The sequence below is a fragment of the Palaemon carinicauda genome, chromosome 9, assembly GCF_036898095.1.
Source record: "Palaemon carinicauda isolate YSFRI2023 chromosome 9, ASM3689809v2, whole genome shotgun sequence".
In the NCBI taxonomy this organism is placed as follows: domain Eukaryota; kingdom Metazoa; phylum Arthropoda; class Malacostraca; order Decapoda; family Palaemonidae; genus Palaemon; species Palaemon carinicauda.
In genome coordinates, this window is record NC_090733.1 from 71,754,578 (window position 1) to 71,769,588 (window position 15,011).

At 38.4% G+C, this 15,011-nt stretch overlaps 1 protein-coding gene across 3 annotated transcripts in view; it reads right to left on the reverse strand.

Annotated features, from left to right (window-relative positions):
* The window catches only part of INPP5E (Inositol-3-phosphate synthase), a 405,071-nt gene that overhangs the window by 15,445 nt on the left and 374,615 nt on the right, over positions 1–15,011 (reverse strand). For all 3 annotated transcript variants that reach the window (XM_068380074.1, XM_068380073.1, XM_068380075.1), the window contains one exon: positions 2,752–2,867. In XM_068380074.1, the coding sequence (XP_068236175.1) occupies positions 2,752–2,867 (116 nt within the window). The remainder of the gene's footprint in view (positions 1–2,751; positions 2,868–15,011) is intronic.

Consider the following 15,011-nt stretch of genomic DNA (forward strand, 5'->3'; position numbering starts at 1 on the left):
CTCTCTCTCTCTCTCTCTCTCTCTCGTACACTTATTCGAAATGTGATTTTTGCAACAAAGAATATTATTGGATGCAGTACTGTACTACGTACGTATGCACATCCATTACAGTACACACCATTCTAATATGGTATGACTGCATCTGATTTGCGTTTCATGTTCGATTTAATTTTACTACGTACTGTATACAGTACTGAATTATCGTATGATCACATTCTCTTTTCGTGTTTTATTTCTTTCTGTGCTGAATTATATATCATATGTAATGCAATGAACAATCAGTAAGAGCAGATATTACTAATTACAGTATTAATGGAATTACAGGTAACAAAATATCGTATTTGGGGGTCTTCAGATTTCGCGGTATTTTCGAATTTTCCGGAAAATCCGCGATATGTATATATATATATGGGTTATGGAAAAACCCCGCGAAGTGGTGAATCCGCGATTGTCGAACCGCGAAGTAGCGAGGGTTCACTGTACAGTGATGCCTCGCAACACAAAATTAATTGGTTCCATACAGGCTTTTGTGAAGTGATTTTTTCGTGTAGCCGGTCGCCTTTTACATGTAAATTGCCTAATTCGTTCCAGACCCTATAGAAAACACCACATTAAAGGATTATAAAAAGGATATTCGCCACCAAACACTACTAAATATGTGAAAAGTACTGTATTTAGATCATTTAATAAATTAATAATAATATTCTGATAAAGAAGTGTTTAATTAGAGTAAACAGTAACAATATAACAAAAATGTGGAACCTAACCTTTGGAGTGAGGCGATGTCCGAGACCGAAGTGTCGGGCAGTAGAGAAGGATGAAAACGGTGGAAAACGTTCACGTACAAGTGGCAGAAAACGTAAAAGCTTAACTTTACAAAACAGATTTATAAATGACAGAAAACATCAACAATTAATTCTAGGAAATGCATCCATAAATGGCAGGAAATATTAACACTTAACTTATCGATAAACTCAAAATAAAATTTCTTTTTGTTTTCCTTTTTCTATTCTTTTTTTACTTTACATTTTCTATTTTCTAAATTTAATTACACTACGTATTTTCTTTATCACTGCCACTTTTGTTTCTTAGCTGGCGTTTGGTCTGCTTCTACCAAAGGCCTCTTACTAAAATATTCGCCCAAAGAAGCTTGTTTCTGCCTGCTTCTTAAAATTTTTCTGAGCACACTTAACTGCATGCCAGCCTCGCATTTCTTGATTATTTCCATCTTCATCTCCATGGAGAACATCATCCTCTTCTTTCCCTTGACATCAGCGAATTTCTTGGGACCCAAGGCTAAGGATGTATCGTAAGTATCCCACACGATAACAGTGTGTACTGTAAAATTGTAACAAAAGCAAAATTACAAACATTACGTCAATGCGTACGATACCGTTGCCGGAACGAGAAGAAATAGGAACGCCGATGCGTAGATGGGATACAGTACAGTAGATGACGACCAATAGGAGAGCAGGATCTCATGGTGGTAAATAGCATCCGAGTAGGGAGATAACCAATGGGAACGCAGAAGGATGGTAGCAAGTTTACAGGCTGGCGGCGGGCGAATTTTAAAATCCGTCTCGGATACGGTCGGGCTCCAGCTCTGTACTGCCTTTCGTTGTCCAAAACATTTTTCGTGATCCGAGTCGTAAAATTTTTCAAATCTCCTTCGTGAAGTGAAAATTTCGTAAGTCGATTCTTTCGTAGCTAGAGGTTTGTCTGTATAAGAATTATTGCCAGAAACTTCCTGAAGGCACGTATGACATGTTTGGCCATAGATAGAAGTAATATCTCAATTTTCGTTATCTAAAAGTTTATATGGCCATACCAATAGCGGATGCTCCCCTTAAGGAAATACTGTAAGGCAAAAATATGGTGGAGGTATTACACAGAAACAGCTACAATGATCACAATAGCAAACACTATTGATTTTGAATAAAGCGGGTCAGTGTTGAATGGCCCTGGTGGTGGCAGCAGAGGCGGTGACATCCGGATTCAGTTGTGTGTGGCGCTAATTTAAAAATTATAACTCCACAGAGTTTGAACATATTTTCGCCAAGTAGTAGTTTGCGTTAGTAAATCTGAAAATTTGTAAATCTGATGTTTGTACCTTTAGGACTGTGTACACTGTACTGTTAGAATACAACAAACATTTTGTAATGAACTCATTTTGTAGGTGGAGCTACTTCCACCAAAATTATCTTATTATTTTTGAAATCTTATTCAAGCTCTTGAAATAAAAGTTGTATATTCTATCCTAAAATAAGGGTGAACAGAAAAAAACACTAGCTCTGTAGTCGATACTAAAAACTGACTAAAGTAAAAAAATCTCATCTTCGTTTGACTTAGGCCATAGGCAGAATGAAAAATCAAGATAGAGGTTTCTTGGGGATAGCCTTTTTGTACACAAGTTATATTCCACCACTGCATCTCACCTAGGTATGCATACATCTTTATATGGTTTGTATTTTCATCACAGCCAAGCTTTTCAATTGAAAAAAGGAACAGGACATGAATTTAAGGAAAATTTCATAGCAAAAGAAAAAATTAGCACCAGCACTTTTTTTTAAAAAGATATGAATTGTAATTTGCTTAATTTCTTTCCAGACAGATTATCTAAATTTTCTTTGTTCAATAATACAGTGATTTATATTGTTACCTTATGCATTGTCTCAGGAACAAATCAGCTATTGGTATAACTTCTTGTAGGCCCTGAGAAAACTTGAAAATGTTAAAACAAAATGTACTTACTCATCTTTCCCCGGTCTAATTTTGCACTGGAACACGCCAGATACGGGCTTGTGATCAGAAGTCCTGAATAATGGGCAGGCATCATAACTGCAGCACTTAACAGACCCACGGCTACTCTGTAAAAATAAATAACGAGGAATAAGAACACAATTCTGCTGAGCAAACCTCATGTTCCATATTTACAGTACTTTATTTTGAAAAGCAATTACACTCGACCCCCCCCCCCTTTTTTTAAATAAAGGCCAAGCTAAAACCCTAGTTGGAAAAGCAAGATGCTATAAGCCCAAGGGCTCCAACAGGGAAAAATAGCAAAGTAAGGAAAAGAAATAAGGCAATAGATAAGCTACAAGAGAAGTAATTAATAATCAAAATAAAATATTTTAAGAATAGTAACAACATTAAATTAAATCTTTAATATATTATAGCGCCAATTAGTACCGCTATTTCCGCGCAACAGCTGAAAACACAATAGCCAAACTGAGGAACTTATGGTAATAACTCTTATTGATACCCCAACCTCAAATTTTACTTCTAATTTACCCTATTTATGCCTATTTTTAATAAATTAAATAAAAAAAAAATACCATATATACTCTCATAACATGCAAGTTTTGAAGACTAATTTTGAAGCTAAATTCATGGGGCTCACATCATACACTAGATATAAAATGTACTCTTGCATAAGTTTACATTGTTGTTCAAATTGCATATCCATTTACTGTGGTAAAAAATTACAGCTATATTTAAAATAAACTGGATTTTGATTAAATTGGTGTTTCTCTTAACTGTATCCAATAATAAAGCATGTAATATTCACATTTTACAGTACTACATGTATTGTATTTATAAATAAAAACATAGCAAATATCAATCTTTCCCATTCTTTACGTTTAAAAAGTCGATCGACAATTCGATACTCATTTATGCTTTCCAAATCAGCTAATTAAGGCAAACTACCAAAGGATATTTCTTATCTCATATTTTATAAAATAAAAAATTATTACTTGGCCTATGATTTTCCAATTACTATAATAATTTCAACAGTTTTATTTGAAATCTTTTTTTCATATTTTATTTACTGTTGAGTTAAATCGCATGCATATAGAAGTTAAGTGGAACTTCACTCATGTTGCCAATGCATAATAACTTACAGCCTTCAACTTTGCGGTGTTCGATTATAAAGCTTAGGAAAATATTTATATCGTGTTACAACAAAAATATATTCTCGGTTTTCAGACACTTTGTAACGTTATCTTTTAAATTCAGCATTTACCTTTAACCCTGGATAGGTACGGTCCTCGGACACCCCTTTAAGGGTATACTCGGACGCGAACGACCCCGACGCCAAAAAAAATTCTTGAAAAATCAGTTTTTGCAGTAACCTCCTTTTTTCTTTTGCCAAAAAAAACTTCAATGAATGCTTAAAACAACTGTAAAGATAAATACTACTCATCTGCAGAAAAACTATTTATTATAAATATTTAAAAAAATTAAGTAGAAAAAAAAAAGACCTGACATAAAAATTCATAAAAAAAAAGTTTATACATATATACACAAATCCTTTTAGGAATTGATTCTTGAATGTTTAGGACACATCTTGATGTATTTTGGATGAAGTCAGACCCATGGAGGTGAAGATCTGAAATGAGAAAAAAAGGGTAACTTTTTTTGGCCAAAAAAAATTGTCCAAATTTCATGAATTTTTTTGGGTACCCAAATGAAATAGGAAGTGGCTAATGTTTTTAGGGAATAAACATATGTTATCCTAAAATAGAAATATGTAAAAAAATCTTCATTATTTTGTAAATTACATTTATATCAGGGGCCATATCTAAAGGTAATTTTTTGAGTACTTGGAAATTTCGTAAAAAAATACATATATTTAATATATAATATGATATTTATGCAGGTAAAAATATACCAAAATATCACAAATTCTATAGGGAACAAGAATATATATAGATAGGGCAGCTTACGCTTCGGATATGTCCACAAAATGGCCGCCAACCACACTGACTCAGACTCCCTAATCTGCCACTTGAAATGTAGGAAGGGTATGTCAATTTCAAGGTGTTATTTACTAATCTAATTATTATTGGATATGCATAAAAATTGTATGGTGGGTTGCTGGATAATTTTCGATTATTTTACGTTTATAAAATTAAAATTCTGACCCAAAAAATTTTTTTTGAAGGGAAATAAAATCGAAAAAAAAAATGTAAAACAATATTTTAGCTAAAAAAATTTGATGATATTCAATCAAAAAAAAAGTAAACAAAATTTTCCGACAAATAAACATCTAGAGGAATCATTACTCTGTGATAGTTCCTTAGTACGTAGTAATTTTGAAAGAATTGAGAAAAAACGAAAAAATGGCAATCACCGGAAAATCGAACACATACCTATATATACGCCATATCTGGCTAAAAAAAAGATAGGCATGGGTAGCCAGATCATCTAAAAACACTTTCCAACACTATAAAAATATAAGTTTTGCGACACTACTTGCCAATTCCTTACGGTAACATGACTAAGCAAAAAATGCAAAACAAATAAAAAGGGGCACTCGTGGAAAAATGGCCATTCTAATATACGGCATTTCAGAAAAAAAAAAAATTTCAGCCACGTGCTAGGCAAACCATCAAGGCATATTTTCCGACAAATAAACATATAAATGAAATATTACTCTGTGATAGTTCCTTAGTACGTAGTAATTTTGAAAGAAATGGGAAAAAACGAAAAAATAGCAATCACAGGAAAATCGAACACATACTTATATATATGCCATATCTGGCTAAAAAAAAAATAGGCATGGGTAGCCAGATCATCTAGAAACACTTTCCAACACTATAAAAATATAAGTTTTGCGACACTACTTGCCAATTCCTTACGGTAACATGACTAAGCAAAAAAATGCAAAACAAATAATAAGGGGCACTCGCGGAAAAATGCCCAACATTCTAATATACGGGATCTCAGATAAAAAAAAAGACATGCACGTGTTAGCCCAACCATCAAGGCACACTTTCTAACACATAAACATGAAAAAAAAATCAATAATATACGGCAATTCCTTACTACGTAGTAAATTTTTACAAATATTGAAAAAAAAAACAGAAATTGGCAACCGCAGTTAAATACCCAATATACCAATAACTACGTCGTATCTGACAAAAACAAAATCACGCATGGGTAGCCAGATCATCTAGACACACTTTCCAACACTAAAAAAGCAAAAGTTTTACGACACTATTTCGCAATATCTTACGGAAAAATGACTTGGCAAAAAAATGAAAAAAAATGAAAAAGGGACACTCGCGGTAAAATGCCCGACATTCTAATATACGACATCTCAGATAAAAAAAAAGACATGCACGTATTAGCCCAACAATCAAGGCACACTTTCTAACACATAAACATGAAAAAAAAATGAATAATATACGGCAATTCCTTACTACGTAGTAATTTTTACAAATATTGAAAAAAAACAGAAATTGGTAACCGCAGTTAAATACCCAATATACCAATAACTACGTCGTATCTGACAAAAACAAAGTCATGCATGGGTAGCCAGATCATCTAGACACACTTTCCAACACTAAACAAGCAAAAGTTTTACGACACTATTTGGCAATATCTTACGGAAAAATGACTTGGCAAAAAAATGAAAAAAAATGAAAAAGGGGCACTCGCGGTAAAATGGTCCTCGTGGTGATGAACGACATTTTAACTAAAAAAAAAAACATGCACATGGTAGCCAAACAATCCACCAAGACTTTCCACAACTGATAACCTATACAAGTTGCACCATTCTACGACAATTTCATAATACGTAATAACTTTGATAATTATGCAAACTACCTCAGAAGGGTAAACTCGGACGCGAACGACCCCGATGCGTCTCAGAAATCGGGGAAGGAGTACAGCTACAGCAATGCACATCTGGACACTACTAGAGCGTGTAGGGGAGACACCTCCTGCAGGTCGATCACCCACAAATTCAGTCACAGGGGTGAGTCACGTGAGAAAAACCTGTTTTTTTTTTACGCTCGGGGTCGCAAACGACCCACCGTACCTATCCAGGGTTAATTACGTGATTTATACATTCACAGGTTCCCATTATATTTCCTTTTTGTTTCCTCCAGTTTCAGACACAGCTCTCACCGGTTCCAAAAACCATTGTTTGCTTTCTTGCCTTCATTTACAGCTTGCTAGTTTATATTTGGCAGTATATTTTCTTAAAACTTTTTTCACTATAGTGAATAAGGGTATTGAAAAATCTTATAAGAATTTTGGTAATCAATCTATTCTGAAGAAGTGTTTTAATTCTTTCATTCTACCTTATTTTGAGTATTGTTCTCCTGGCTGGTCTTCAGCTGCTCATATTCAGCTTAATTTGTTAGACAGGAACTTAAGGTCTATTAAATTTCTTATTCCTGATCTAGATATTAATCTTTTGAACCGTCGTTCAAATAGTTCATTATGCATGCTGCATAAGATTTTTCATAATTCTGACCATCCTTTACATTCAGATCTTCCTGGACATTTTCAACCCCTTCGTAATACTAGGCACGCAGTTAACTCTAATAGTCAGGCCTTCTCTATCATGAGTCTCAATACTACACAGTATTCTAGAAGTTTTATTCCAGCTGAGACCTAGTTGTGGAATGATCTCCTTAATCGGGTAGTTGAATCAGTAGAACTTCAAAAGTTCAAACTTCCAGCAAATGTTTTCATGTTGAACAGGCTGACATAAGTCTGTTTATAATCTATATGTTAATTATGTTTTAATATTGTTAGTGTTTTTTAAAACATTTTATTTCAATTTTTCATTACTTCTTATATCGTTATTTATTTCCTTATTTCTTTTCCTCACTGGGCTATTTTTCCCTGTTGGAGCCTTTGGGCTTATAGCATCTAGGTTTTCCAACTAGAGTTGTAGCTTGGCTTGTAATAATAACAATAATAATATTAATAATAATGATAACAATAATAATGTCACCCTTATGCTTCTTTCTTTACTATTGTATGATGATTGAAATACAAGCAAAACTGCTTTTATCTGATTCAATTGTCCATAACAAAACGGCTATTTTTTGTTCGGTTGCTATTGTGGCTGTGTGCGTTTACGCAATGATTATAACGTTATTAACGATATTTTTATCATTATCTTTTAATTTTCTAACCCATTAAAGTAGAAGCTGGGATAAAAGAATGGAGTAAAGAGGTCTTTTGTAGTTTGGTGGCTCAAAAAGTAAGTCGCATTATACAAGAAATATATGATAAAATCATATTTTATGGTTGAAAATTTGGGGGTCACCCAATACACGAGATCGGCTGTCACGAGTAAATACGGTAACTGTCAAATAAATAAAAACAAAACATACTAGAGGAGCACTCAGTAGAACGCAAACCTCCGCCACGGCAGCTTATTTCTCGACCTTGACCTTTGACCTATGACTTTCAAAATTGAATCACTTCCCCGTCTCAACATAGCATTTAACCCCTGAAAGTTTCACTACTCTATGAGTAACATTGTGACCTCCACCACGGCAGCTTATTTCTCGACCTTGACCTTGAACTTTGAATTAGGACTTTCAAAATTGAATCACTTTCATGTCTCAATAAAAAAATTAATCCCTGAAAGTTTCCTTACTCTAAGAGTAAAATTGTGACCTCAATGGCAGCTTAAATCTTGACCTATTGCTCGACCCAGGTGCCTCTATATATATATTCTCACAGCTGTGAGCTACATTACTTTTGATTGCAGGCATGACTTCTGGGGGACAGGTGATGGCGGGAAATAGTTAATAGTAAGAGCTAAGGAAAAATACAAACTATCTACGAATTTGTCATTTATTCCCATATTAACAAACCTTCCATTATTTATTTGGATGACTCACTCTTAGGTGGGTGGATGTCCTAAGTCTGGCATGGACATTGACCCGGTTTTACCTAGTAGAGTATATGACTATGGTCTAAGGAAAACACCTCGCTAAAATATACAAAGTGAGTATAATAGCAGCCTGAACAATTCAATGTAATGAGTTTGTATAAAACATTCTGAGTTTATATAGGAAAAGCAAGATGTTTCCCATTGCTTACCTTGCAGAAAGCAATGGGGATGTAGACAGTATATAAATTTATGACTTATACTAGGCTACACAAGGGAAGTGATAATTACCTGCAGACGTTGAAGCCAGCTTGCAGAGGGACTTGTGGTGCTGTACCCCCAAGGGATGGGAAGATGAAGAAAGGAAAAGCCAGACCTATTGTCATTCATCCCAGTCTTAACCTGGATAAGCAATACCCTCAACCAACTGCTACTTGTCAAGCAAGGAGCCTGAGGTATTCTTAAACCACTTGTTAAGCAGCCACCACAGGACCGATAGTGAAAGTAATGAGCCTCCTATGGGTCATGTCTTTCAAGTAATGGGCTTTGAAGGTAGTTTGTCTCTTCCGCACACCTGCTTGTAGTAATTGCAACACGGAAAAGTTGGGTTTAAATGCCAAGGATGTATAAATGACCCTGACATCATGGATTCTAGGTCGTCAAGCCAGAGGAGGATCAAGAGCCAAGGCTCTTTCGATCACCTGGCGAATCCAGGAGGAAACAGTGTTCTTGGTGATCCTCCTCTTTACTCTACCTGAACTAACAAACAGAGGTGTTAGTCGGGGCCGTGTTGTTGCAGTGTATTTAAGATGGTATCTCAAACTCCTCATTAGGCATAGTAACAACTGATCTGGGTCATTGCTTACAGAACGGAGACTCGTAATCTGAAAGGACTGAATCTAGGGTCCAGTATACCTGGATTTTGAGTCTTAGCAATAAACTCATGGACAAAGCCGTGTGTCGCTTCCCCCCCAATCCCCTTCAAAATGGGCGATGTCATATGAGAGGCCATGAAGTTCACTGACTCTCTTTGCCCAGGCTAAAGTGAGCAGGAACGCCATCTACAAATTGAGGTTTCGGTCAGTTGCATGGCGCAATGATTCATAGGGAGGTCCTTTCAAGGATCTCAAGACGCGAACCACGTTCCAAGGAGGAGGCCTAACCTCTGACTGCGGGCAAGTGATCTCATAACTCCATATGAGTAAAGAAAGCTCCAACGAAGAGGAAATGTCAGCTGCTTTCAGCTTAAAGGCGAGGCTCAAGGCTGAGCGATAGCCTTTCACCGCCAAGACTGAAAGAAGCTTTTCCTCCCGAAGGTATACAAGGAACTCCGCTATTACTGGTATAGTGGTATCTAAAGGAGAGATATTCCTACCACGACACCATCCAAAAACGACTCTCCATTTTGCCTGGTAGACTGAGGCCGAGGACTTACGCAAGTAGCCGGACATTCTTTCCACAACTTGTCGTGAAAAGCCCTTCTGAGAGAGGAGATGCCACAAAATCTCCAGGCAGGAAGTCTAAGCAACTGCTTGGTTCTGTGAAAGATGTTCGCGTGTGGTTGTTTGAGTAGATCTGGTCGTGGAGGAAGCTCTCTCGGTAGATCTACTAGAAGTTACAGGAGGTCCGGAAACCACTCTACATGATGTCATAGTGGAGCTACAAGGGTCATCATTAGATCTTTGGATGCTCTGGTCTCATTTAGCAGTCTTCTCATGAGACAGAACGGGGGAAAGGCGTACATGTCGATGTTGTCCCACCGTTGTTGAAATGCATCTTGCCATAGAGCCTGAGAGTCCGGAATTGGAGAACAGTACAGCGGAAGCTTGCTGTTCAGAGATGTTGCGAACAGGTCTACAGTACGGGAACCCCACAAAGTCAGGATATTGTTAGCTATCGGATAATTCAAAGACCATTCGGAGCCTACTATCTGAGTCGCTCTGCTCAGATTGTCCATGAGCACATTCCTCTTGCCTGGAATGAAGCAAGCTGAAAGAGACACCGAATGTTCTTCTGACCATCTGAGGCTGTGAAAAGGTGCTGTCTTGTTTGTTTATGTAAGCCACTACTTTGGTGTTGTTGCTCATCAACACCACAGAGTGACCAGCCACCAACTGATGGAAATGATGAAGAGCTAGGTTTGCTACTCTTATTTCTAGAAAATTTATGTGCTAATACCTTTCTGACTCTGACCAACGGCCGGAGCTCGTGTGATGCAGCAGGTGAGCCCCAAATCCTTCTTTTGATGCATCTGTGAAGAGCATCAAATCTGGAGGATGGACGAGCAGATCCTGTTCCCTGTGAAGGTTTTCATATGCCATCCACCAATTCAAGTCCGTCAACTGATCCTGAGCAATGGGAACTAGTGTGTCTGGTGGATCAGAGTGTTGGTTTCACACAGACTTTAGCTGCCATTGCAGGGATCTTATCCTGTCCACCTATTCAAGTCTGTCAACTGATCCTGAGTAATGGTAGCTCGAATGTCCAGTGGATCTGAGAGTTGGTTCCACACGGACTTTAGCTGCCATTGCAGGGATCTTATCCTGAGGCGGCCGTTTGGAACAAGACGAAGGAGAGAGGTTAGATGATCAAACAGACTCAACCAACGAGAGGCCGGAAGAACTTCCTTTCTGAGGAAGGGTGAAGCCACTTCTCTCAGTCTGTATACTCTCAAAACTCCTCACTATGGAAAGACCTTCTGTTGAACGGTGTCTATTATCATACTGGGGTAAACCAGCCTTTGAGAAGGTAGCAGTGATGACTTTTCGAGATATATCAGGACCCCCGCATCCTGACAAAACTCGAGAAGCATGTCTCAGTGACGAAGAAGGGTCATCTCCGAGTCTACCAGGATTAGCCAGTCGTCCAGGTATCTGAGAAGACGAATGCCGTTCCTGTGAGCCCAAGATGACACTAGGGCGAACATTCTTGTAAAGACCTGAGGAGCTGTCGCGAGACCGAGGCATAGAACCTTGAACTAGTATATCTTGTCCTTGTGTATGAACCTTAGATACTTCCTTGAAGACGAATGTATTGAGATCTGGAAGTATGCGTCCTTTAGATCCAATGTGCCCATGAAGTCCCTTGGTCGAACCATCTGAATGAGTGTGTCTGGCGTCTTAATTCTGAACTGAGTCTGTTGCACAAACTTGTTGAGATGGAAGAAATCGATGACTGGTCTCCAGCCTCCAGTCACCTTTTTCACTAGAAAAATTCAACTGTAAAAGCCCGGGGATACATCTGCAACCTCTTGGAGCGCCCTACTGCGACATGGTCTGGACTTCGGCCCTGAGGGCCAGCTCCTTTGCGGATCCCTTCACATAAAGCAGAAGCTTAAAGGAAGAGGAGGAAGAGATTGAATGAAAGGGATGCGATACCCTAGAGTAGTATTTTTCAAACTGTGGGTCCCGATCCCCCTCCAATGGGTCGCGTGAAAAAATTAAATGGGTCATGATAAAAAAAAGACAGGCAATAAAAAATATGCAAGTGAGAGAAAGTCGGAGGAGGACGAAAAGATGATGATGAAAAATTAACGTTTCCTAAAATATCTCTTATTTCTTTCTCTCTTCCCCTTCTTTTACAGTAGAATATTGAAATTTTCTGTTCAGAGATTGGAGCCCGAATACACTCACTTGCTGTATCACACAGAAGTTCGTTGGTTGTCACGAGGCAAGGGTGTATGAACTTAGAACTGAGCTTCATATGTCTTTGTTAGAAAGAAATTATCCTTTGTCTCTACTTTTTGAAGATGGTATATGGATTACCAAATTAGTTTACTTAACTGATGTTTTCGGCATTATTAATGATTTAAACATGAAGATTTCAAGGAAAAAGCGGCAACATATTTCAATATATTGAATCTATTGAAGGTTTTCAGAAAATGATGAGGGTATGGGAAGGAAGACTTAGAGATGATCATCCTACCTATTATATGTTTCCTACACTGTTACAACATATTTTTGAGAATGTTGTCAACGACAACATATTAACAGAATTAAAACTCAAGATTTTGTCACATTTCACTTTCCTATCTCAAAGCTTTAATAATTATTTTCCTGAAGTGAAATTTGAACCATTTCAGAAAAGTCTTTGGATAAAAAATCCATTTAATTTTCAAAAGTCCTGAAGCAATAATTGCGTTAAACTAGTTACCCGAAGAGGAAGCCGAATTGCTGCATCTTAGTTGTTCCTTTACACTTAAAAACGATTTTGAGAAATTAAAATTGCACTCATTTTGGGTAAAGAGCAAAGGGGAATTGCCACTCCTAAGTAAAAAGGCTATTCTATTACTATTACCTTTCACAACTACCTGTACTTGTGTGAACTGGGATTTTCCACATTATTTCAATTAAAGACCAAGGACAGAAACAGGCTCAACACTGCACCTGATATACATGTAGCATTGTCTTCTTGTATTCCCAATTGGAAACAGCTGCTTATGAATAAACAAGCACATCCATCTCATTAAATATCTTTTTTTTTTTTTTTAATATTATATACTTTATCTTTGTGTTGGAAATTCCCTCATATTTGTTTTTCTAAAGTAATATTTCATTCATACAAATAAATAAAGCAATGTGCAGATCATAAAAAAAATGCATATACATTGTCAATGCTGAATAAATGAACCTATTGAACAGAGTTTCTTATTACACCTAAGTATTATGGGACGCGATGTAAACTGTGGGTCTTGCTGTGGGTCGCAGCAAAAAAAGTTTGAAAAACGCTGCCCTAGAGTGATCCCTTACACCGTCTAGGGATCTGCCACGTGGAACGGCCACCTATGCCAGAGGCACTGCAGACAACCTCCCACAGATGGTAGGTGAAGAGGAATGCCATTTATAGTGGGAGTGATCACCTCGGACACTTCCCTTTTTCCCCTTCTTTTCTTGGAAGGACTTGTTCGCTTTCTGGCCTTTGGACTGAAAGGGCCGCTTAAACACCTTAGTAGTTCCTGAGGACCTAGAAGTTGAAGGATGCGAAAAAGAAAGAGCTCGCTGACTGCGAGAAGACTGGGAAGGTCTACTATAGACCTCGATGTCATGGCCCTATGGAGGAGAGAATCGTTTGAAGATTTCCTCCATTGTTCAGCAGACCTTTCTATCTCCTCTGGAACGAAGAGAGAAGAACCCTCAAGAGTGAAATTCCTCAACCAGGAGACTTCCACCTTCGGCACTTGCTTGAGAAATTTCCCAATGACATTATCCCTTCCCTTCAGTACTATAACGTTCGCTCACCAGTTGACGACGTGGTGCGATAAGAACTCAAGAGTTCGGGTACCCGACAAAAGGAAAGACTCCAAACTCTTCCTGGCTGACTCCTTAGAAAGGTTATGGGAGTGTACCATAAAGCCCAAGGATCATAACCATAGGTCAAGCCAAGAAGCCGCCTACATGGCATACTTCGCGCCTCTCTATGTTAAGGAGCTCAACTGCCGAGAGGGAGAGGAGAGGGTTTGAGCCGGAAGACCCTTCGTTTGAGACTCTACTGAAGGGTCAAAGGACATGGTGGAATGTGGTTCCCCTTCAATCTAATAGTACTTCCTTTGAAGGACAAAAAGAAGTGGTAGAGACTGAGAGGAAGAACCTGCCCTCAAGGAACCAGCTGTCAAGCCTTTAGATCAGGGCAAAGCTTCACTAGCTCTGGGAGGCTTCAGGGTCTCGAATATTTCATTGAGAACCATATCCTTATCCTCCTAGGTGGTGGTACCAGGAGTTGACAGCCTACTGATGGCCCTCATGGAAGAGAGAACCTGCCAAAAGGTGGGTTCTGACTCACATCTCTCTTGCTTAGAGTGAAATTTAGGACTAGCTGCCTTTGGAAGATTTTCAAAATTTGTATCCAAGGGATCGTCCACCTCCAGGATCCCGTCCAGAGCCTGGGGTAAGTCAGGGTCGTCAACGGTGTTGATAGAGACACCCACCACAAGGGACCTTCGTGCCTCAGCCAAACAAGCTTCCCTTGACACAGCATTCTTAGGTTTCGTCTTAGTGTCCTTAGACTCCCTTCGCACAGGACGTTCCTCCAGTGTTAGGAGGGGGATCTTGCAAGGGCTTAGAGACACCGGCAGCTGAAGCTTTGACAGTGGGAGCTGAAGGCTCTTCCTCTGGAGGTGGTAAAGAAATCAGACGCTGGTCCGGAGGCACTACCTCAATTTCTTAAGGGTTGAAATGATGGACAGCCATCTCCCTGGGTGAGCCAATGTCCTTACTCGTCCTAGGGTGGATGACGTCGGAGTGAGGTGGTGTTAAGCCTCTCATCCTTCTCTTCTGCCTCTTAGTTATAGTTTCCCTTGCTTTAACCGGAGTAAAAGCCAGGTTGGCCATGTAAGTCAGAAGATCGAGATGAAGGTGATGTCTGTGCCTTG